At 33.4% G+C, this 8,623-nt stretch overlaps 1 protein-coding gene across 2 annotated transcripts in view; it reads right to left on the bottom strand.

The window, feature by feature from the left end:
• Positions 1-3,842: 3,842 nt before the first annotated feature.
• The window catches only part of LOC106468474 (ecotropic viral integration site 5 ortholog-like), a 76,631-nt gene continuing 71,850 nt past the window's right edge, over positions 3,843-8,623 (bottom strand). Inside the window, exons 17-18 of one of the 2 annotated variants that reach the window (XM_022396804.1) lie at positions 7,959-8,063; positions 3,843-7,230 (exon numbers count right to left, since the gene is read on the bottom strand). In XM_022396804.1, the coding sequence (XP_022252512.1) occupies positions 6,964-7,230; positions 7,959-8,063 (372 nt within the window). In that variant the 3' untranslated portion in view covers positions 3,843-6,963. Of the gene's footprint in view, positions 7,231-7,958; positions 8,064-8,623 lie in introns of those variants that run through there. The other variant, XR_002612654.1, reaches the window with a different exon arrangement.

Here is an 8,623-nt window from a genome sequence, read left to right as displayed (position 1 = left end):
TTCAAAAGTGTTGTTAATTTTTTTTTCACGTTTAATATAACTTTTTAATGAAAAATAGGATGATGTATCTTAGAAATTCTGACTAACGTCGATATTAATTTTCTTCTCATGAATTTGTTTGTAGTTAAGCACAAAGCTACACGAAGGGCTATCTGTGCTCTTCCCGTCATCGAACATTCTCTCACTTTCAGCCGTGGGGCGTTATAATGTGATGGTAAATCCTACTATTTGTTGGCAAAAGAGTATCTCCTTGCTTTCTGAAGAAAAAGGATAATTTTACTTTGGGTTTCCAGAACCTCATTACCCAGATATGTACTGTTCTTTCTCTGTCCTTCATAACCTATTATGCTTCCCATTCTCTGTTACATAATACTTCCCCTCGCGGCTTCATTGTGTTTCCATCCCTCCCCTGATATTTCTGTCCATGCCAACTCCTTTTCGACCATCTTTGTTCATTTAACCTCAGTATCCCAATCATCCACTTGGCCCCTGATCCTCTCGAATCACGAGCTAAAACTGCCCATCAATCTTCCCTTTCCTTCTTAGTCTCACGTTTATCCCCATCACATTCTTCTACACCTGTCTTTTACTACAACCCCTACCCATTCTGTCTCAGTATCTATCTTAACCTTCCACCTCCACCCATCCTTCTTCTTCCTCCAACATCTATCTCACCCACCGATCTAACTGCTGGTGACCATCTGGTCGATTTCAGACTTTGTGATCTCATCTGTCCCAGTTTGCTCATTTGTGGACATATTTTACTGCTGACAGATAGGTCATTCAAGTTGTTACACACAGTCTCTCCCTTCAGTTGTCTTCCCCACACCCTCTTCTCTCCCAATCTATTGCTTTTCATCACCTTTAAGATCCAGCCTACCTTCAATGTCAGGAAGGGGTGACTTTGGACTTGTTGGAGAAACAATCCCAAGAGAGAATTCACTACCCTTCTTCAGGTTTCTACTCTTGCTTCTTCATTTCCCCAAAAAATACCAGGGATTAGCACCCAATATTTCATCTATCCTCCATCAATAATGTTTTGGTCATCCCTCATTTTTAGATGGAGAAATATTTCTCTCTCCACTGGTCTTTCCAACCCAGCCTATCGATGACTAAAGTAAATATGTCAGATACCTGTCTGATAGACCTGGCCTCATGGTATTTCCTCGGGTTCTTCCAATTCCATGCCCTTTAATTTGGAATGGTGTCAGACCCTTACATATAAATTGCATTGTGTGGGCCTTCAATCATCATCTGCATAGTCTGGAACTATAGTTCCACTCCTACATGGACAAGTGGCTTTTCTTCTCCTGCTCCCAGGAGGAATCCTCAGATCATACTTCCCACCTTCCTCACAAAGGTGCTCACTTAGGGTGGTTCACCGAAGTAGCCAAGTCATTTCTTATCCTGACCCAATATCTCATCTACCTGTGGATCTTTTTCAACTTTCACCTCAGCTATACCTAACTTTCACCACTACATTTACAATACCTTGAATATTTGGTCATAAAAGTCTGTGTGTCTGCTTCGACTTCTGTGCAGAAGGTTCTATCTCTTTTATAAACTATGGCTTTTCTCTCTAGAGCCGCTCATATCACTTGTCTATGCACATATGTGCACCCTACAGTGGGCATTGCGTGACCAATGGAACTTGTCCAGGGGTTCATTGTCCTCTCAGACCCTCCTTCATCTCCCTTTCCTGGAAAATATAGCATAGTAGCTATACCACTCCACCATCACCTCTAGCATTCTCTTGCCTCCTTCTAAACCAGACCTTCACCTATTTATGGATGCTTCTCTCACTGGGTGGGAAGCATCCATAAATGACTATTTTACTCCAGGTTCTTGGATCTCAGAGGAGCATTTTATCCATATCAATATCTTAGAACTGCCTGCTGCCTGACAGGCTTCTTCCCATTTTCTTCCCCTCCCAGTAGATCATTGGTTATGGTCCACTTGGACAACTCCATGGTCATGTTACAAATCAACTGTCAATTGGGCTCTTGTTCCAGGACCCTCTTTATTGGGTTTATTCCAATCAGATGAGCTTAATTGCCTATCATGTTCCAAGTGCTTTTACCATTGTAGCAGACCATCTTTCTTGATGGAACCATGTCTTACCCATGACATTCACACTCAAGTCTTCCATCAAATATGTTCCCAACTCCATCAGTTCTCTTAAATGATTCTGATAGATGCATCTGCATCTCCTCTTTTTTTCTGGTTTACTGTTCCTCACCCATCAGCCCTGGCCATAGAAGGTCTCAATCAAAACTGGTCTTATCTCTTCCTCTATGTCTATCTACCTCTCTGCCTTCTCCCCCGCTTTTTTGTTCTGGTTCAGGACACCCCATGCAAAATACTATGCTATAGACTTCTTCCAGACTCTTTTCCCACTACTTACACCATCTTCTCTACCCTGATTGTTCCTTTTTGCCTAAGACTTCAGCTGACAGGGAAAATGGTCACACATTTTTTCCATTTTCCTTCCTTCTGTCTCTCATCTTTATGGATGTTTTGTGTCCAATCTGGACCATTCATTGTTACCTATCATGTACTTCCTCCTGATCGAGAAAGCTGTTAAGTTCATCTCTTTCCAGTTGCCTTTGTTCCACATTCCCCAAGAAATAGTACATGTTTTGTCCATAGAGTGGTGTATTGCTGTAATGCTGCACATTGTGCAAGGATGTTGACAGCAGTGTTCTCCAATGGTAGGTCACGTGTATCACAAGATTATGACTTACTTTATGTTTCAATGGGATCGACTAACAATCATTTACATGTATGTAATATAATGACCTCATGATTAACTACTTGTCTCTGAAGCTCAAACCCTCAGATTAGTAAATGAAATTAAAGTCATTTATTCCTAAACAGTAATATTCTCCTAATGTTTACTTTGTATTGCAACTACATGTTATTAAACATTTATACAAGTTTTAGAAGAGTATAGAGAGTTAACTGTATAATAAAGATGTTATAATATGCCTTGTGCACATTACATTCATTGTTTTTTAACATAAATTAAGATTATTTCACCATGGATTTTATATTGTGTCCAGTGTCTTTCTTTTAAAATCTCAGTCAAATTTTGTTATGTTTTGTTTACTGTTCATTTATTATTCCTTCTATCCAAAGCACATTGATTTTGACTGTGTATGTATTATGAAACTGACACAAGCTTCCCCTAGTAGTGACATATAGATATTAATGTTGTGAAAAATTATGTAGATTTATGGCAATAGCTAGTCATATGAGATCTATCCTCATGGTCTAATCACTAAATAAAAGGCTTTCCTTGATTTTGAAAACAAGTTAATTCATGAGATATAGTTAGAAAGAATTATTGCTGAATATTGTCCTTGATATTCAGAAGTGACTTAATTTTCAAATATTATGTTATTCTCTAGTGAATCAATTTTTTTATTCTTCAGATTCTTTTCCTAATTTCTTTAATACTTATTAATTTCAATCACATCAATATTTATATTGAATTATTCATTAATAGTTGTCCTGGCCAGCCACGTTTACTAATTGTTTTTGGAAATGATGAAAATTTGTATTCTAATTCTTTGCAAGTTGTATTTTAGACTTCCGTTATATTTTAATAAACTGTGTTTGACCCTGGTTGTAGCAGTATTTTGTTTAGACCATTACAAGAGAACTAAAATTACTTTGTAATAGATATCTTGTTGAACCTCCTGTTATTAAGCAGATCTATCCCATTGCTCTTAAGTAAGTTCAGTTTTAACTGGATATATCAAAAACACATAACCTGATACATAACTACAATTTTATCTTTGATAAAAATCAAAATAGTACACATCAGTAGAGAAGAAAAATGCTTTCAACAAAATTCTCTTTATTTTAGGTTTTTCTATTTACTAAAGTACATGATACTTCTTTATGAGACTGTAACTAACATAATAAATACAGAAAATAGTTTGGGTATTTGGGACTTAATTATCATATCACTATTGAGCAGATGTATGTAGTTTAAAGGTTCTCAATAACAAGGAATGGTTTTGGACCAAGACAATTAAAAACAAAAAACATGCAGATAAGCTACAATGCAGAGACATTGTTTCTAAATGTAAAAGATTTTAGAAGCAGCCTGTAATAAGTTAATATAACCATACTGAAATAATTATAATATTCTTCATTATTTTGCTTACACTAATAATTCTAAGCACCTTTCATTTTAATGAGAAGCTTATTTAACACCCTCTATGCCAGTCGATAAGCCCAAATTCAAGGTACTGGTTGGAATACAGAGTAGTTTCACATTTCTGGTATTCAAGTCAGAACCCTAAAAAAATGTACCCCAATAAAGGGGTCCATCTGTTGATCAAAAAACAAAAACACTTTAATGCCCAAACAACTCAGCTCTCAATAATATTCAGCCACAAAGATGCAGACTATATTCCTCTCACACAAAATAGTAGAAGTGGTCATGTTGGTGTACCATGATTGACTAAACCACTGATTTGTCTATATTTTCTCATGTGCCATGCCAATGATGGTGCTACTGCCAACTTTGATACAGAGCAGAAACCACCACAACATAGACAATGCCATAGTAACTTTTCAGACATATCTATCAACAGAACTGGCAAAACCATGTAGAAAGCAGCTGTATAGATCTGAGGAACCAGATCTCATATTGTTCAAAGATGTGGCCACTATTGCATTTTATGTGGGATTTTGAAGAGGGAAGTAGGGGTTTTACTCCCTCATAGCTTTGAAAGTGCACATTTAGCCATGTTGTTGGGAAGATACATTCATAGAATTCCAATCTCTATTAAGAACTTAAAAATGAGAGTAGTGGAAAGTTATGTTTGGGAATCAACTTATCATAAATGTTCCCTGACTAGCAGATTGGGTGTTAAGAGCAAAAAAATGTGTTAACACATTCAAGTGTACTTTCATAATACCCAATAAAACTTAACTTTCCACATTAATAAGATTGAAAAATATATCATCTTCAGTTCAGTGTTAACATGAAAACATACATAATGTAACACAGGTTTCATAAACTCTTAAATAAAAAAAAATACTTGTGAAAGAAACATAACCTTTATATATCAAGCTAATTATTATACATGACAAGCAGTTTTAGTGACAGTTTGATTGTCTCTAATGTGTAAAAATGCTTATTGTATTAAGCAAAGAATGTTTCAAAATGTACATATTCACTTGTGCATTTTCTTTTTACACCTTAAAAGTTTCTTATTTTATAACGATTGTTGGATGGCAGTTACCTTGGACATGTGGCATGTATTTCAAATTATATGAAACAGTTTACAAAAGAAAAAAAATCATATGAAATTAAAACTTTCAGAAATCACAGACATATATACATTCACATCTTTCAGGATTTTCTGAAAGGGGAGGTATAGCTTACTGCAGGCAAGGGTAGAGGGGGCCCACTTTAAGTCACAAAGGATTATGGAAAATCACCAAAAGGTTAAAATCTTGTTTTTTTATTTGTGAAAGGAGGGCTGTGTATGCTGAATAGACAAAAAGCAGTTCATGAATTAACCTCAGCTTTTAATTTGGGTGAGGAGGGAAGTGTATGTTAGATAAACCCTATACTGGACTCTCTAGTGCTCTGCAACATGTACCATCTGTTAACACCTTAATCAAATAATGTGTTCACAAGTTGTTGTGTCTGTTAACACCATAATCAAATAACGTGTTCACAAGTTGTTGCAACATTCTTACATGATAATCACATGTAGCTCATCCTTCAGCCAAAGTTTAAGTTATACTGTAAAAATTATGAGTTCATCAATTCCACTTATCAATGTGCAAGAGTTAAACACAAATGAAGGGATGAGTACGGGCTATTACCTGTGGTACTTTCATGCAACAGGCAAAACATACACATATGGTATACAGATATGAAATGACAATCACAACACAACTATTTCTATTATATTCTAATATTACTTATCAAACAGCAAGTCCTATCCTACTACTAGCCTCTTTATCTATTCAAAGTATGTCTCACTAAAAGTTAAACACAAGCAAAATTTGTAAATTTATTTCACTTTTCTTACTTCTTTCATTACGATCTTGTGACAAACAGTATAAATGTGAATATACATTCCTAAAGTATTATTTTTAATTGCAATTTACAATATAATAAGAAAATAATAGCCAAAATCAATAGCAATGCATGTCATTCTTTCCTTAATAATAGTCTTTAAATCCAAACTACTGTACTGACAGTGGATAAGTCATGTAATTTATTCATACCTATAGGTATTACAGCTGGGAATGATTGAGCCATAAATAGAAGCATTTTGCTTTTGTGAGATAGTAGAAGCAATAATGATCTTAAATGCTTTTGGTTGCAAGTATATCTGGCACCCTAAAATCACACAATTTTTTTATAAAAAAAAACTCAAATTTTTTTTAGTTGCAGTTTTAAGTAACAATATTAAGATTTCAAACAGCTATAACTAGAAGAGTAAAACAAAATATACATGGAACTCTTTTAAACTGACAAAAAGTAAACACTAAATTACACCTAAACAAATATTTTTATTTATTTATTCATTACACTATAACATCATGCCACCAAAGATCTCCCATGGACGGAGCACTAAAAATATGCAAGCAGCTACTCTACTATAAAACAGCATGAAACTTTTAATATTACTACTATATCACGACTTAAGTGATTTTTTTTAAACATTTCACAATATTTCTAACAGAACAAGAATTAAAACTGATCTACTGTAACTGAAAATTACAAATTAAATTATATACTAGCAGAAGTGTAGGATATATAATTCAGGATATAAAAAAAACATATAAACAAAAAAAAATATTTTGTTATTTTGTATATTTTGATTCAAAGAAAAAATTCAACAAATTTAGTGAAAATACCTGTTTTACAATAGATGTTTGAACTGATAAGAATATCTTGTACAATAAAAAAAAAGTATTTTGAAGTTAGCTGGCCTCACCATTTACCTTGCTGTTTTTATTTAGTAGATCTTTGTTGAGTTTTTGACTCTGATCTACTCCAAGTTGGAGAAGTTCACTTAGTGACTCATCACAAAAACTACTGCTTCGACTTATTGCCATTTCTAACAAACAACTCAGGTTTGTTAAAGAGCTGTCCTTGGAAAGACTGCCAGTTGGACTGCTTGGACTTTGTAAAGCTTGAATGGCCACAGTAGAAGTCAACTTCTTGTTCAAAGTTTCCAGACGTATGATCTGAAAGGTATTGATTAATATAAACTTATGTGTAAGTTTTATTAAATACAATTTGCGGCACCAGTTTTAAATTTTGCAAATACACATATATTTATGATTATATTGCAAAATATTTAGTCATTTATTTCATCAAAACAGGAAGTCTGCATTTAGAAATTCTCAAAGAAAAAAAAAAGCAGACCAAAGACCAACTTTGAAAGTAGCTCTGTCTGTAGTGCTTTTAATTAAATTAAATAAAATTAATGTCCTTTAAAAATAAGCACATGCAGTTTATTCAAGCTGTTCAGGGGAAGAATTATTTTCAAAATATAGATTACACTATAACAAAGTATATATAATTCTTCTTTGTAGTTAAAAAGTCCATAATATTCAATGGGCCTAGTTTCTTATAAACTAACATTTATAGCATATAATTATTAGTAACTTTTTGTGAATATTACTATATATTTTTATAAAAATGATCATCAATTCATGTACAAATAATTATTTATCTCCCATATAAATTATGAGTTTGCTTTTTTGTTAAAGAAATTTAAGCTATGATGCTAACATAAGTTGACACAAATATACATCTAAACTTTAAGTTGTATGTGAGACAGGTATTCAGAGAACGAATTTAGAATTTTTGAAACTAAGTGATATTGTACAGTAATAAACTCGACAAATCGAAATTTGCTGAGTTGAATTTCAAGTTCAGTCTTTTTTAATATAGATACAGTTAACCTCACCTCTGCTTTCAGCTCAGAAATGCATTCTCGTAGATCTTTTTTATCCATATTATTCCCAGCACCGGGTCGAAGTCGTAACTGTCCAACTATCGTTAATTCTTGATTCTAAAAGAAAATTATTATGAAGAGGATGTTTATACCAATATTGAACATTGATTTGAAATGAAATCGAATAACTAAAAAATTATTTGAATATTGGAAAACTAATTACTTTATAAAAACAATTACAAATTATAAGGGCAAAGTCCTTATTATGATGCTTTTGTTCCATATATCAGATATGTAACAATAATAAGAATGTTACACATGTAACAGAATTTTTTAAAACACATGAAAAAAATTATCAAACCAGACAAATGTTCATCCAGTTCTACAGCTGGTCCCTGTAGTCTGACAGCAGAGGTGGAATATATGTTTCATTACCATTTGTAAAGCATATAGAAAACTAATTGTTAATTTTGAACCCATTTACATGGCATAGTGATACTGACTTTTAGGCCATATATATCCATTATGACAATAAGTTGACAACCAGGACCGATAATGGTATTGTGATATTTAATTCATTATTGTATTATAGTGCTGATTTAATCGCCTAAAAACAATTAATGTAATCAATAGTTCGTAAGCTATTTATTTATTTATATATACATATATATACATAC

This window comes from Limulus polyphemus, unplaced genomic scaffold (assembly GCF_000517525.1).
Source record: "Limulus polyphemus unplaced genomic scaffold, Limulus_polyphemus-2.1.2 Scaffold3019, whole genome shotgun sequence".
NCBI lineage: Eukaryota > Metazoa > Arthropoda > Merostomata > Xiphosura > Limulidae > Limulus > Limulus polyphemus.
The sequence above is the reverse complement of the archived record's forward strand: the minus strand, read 5'-3'. Positions and strand labels throughout refer to the sequence as shown.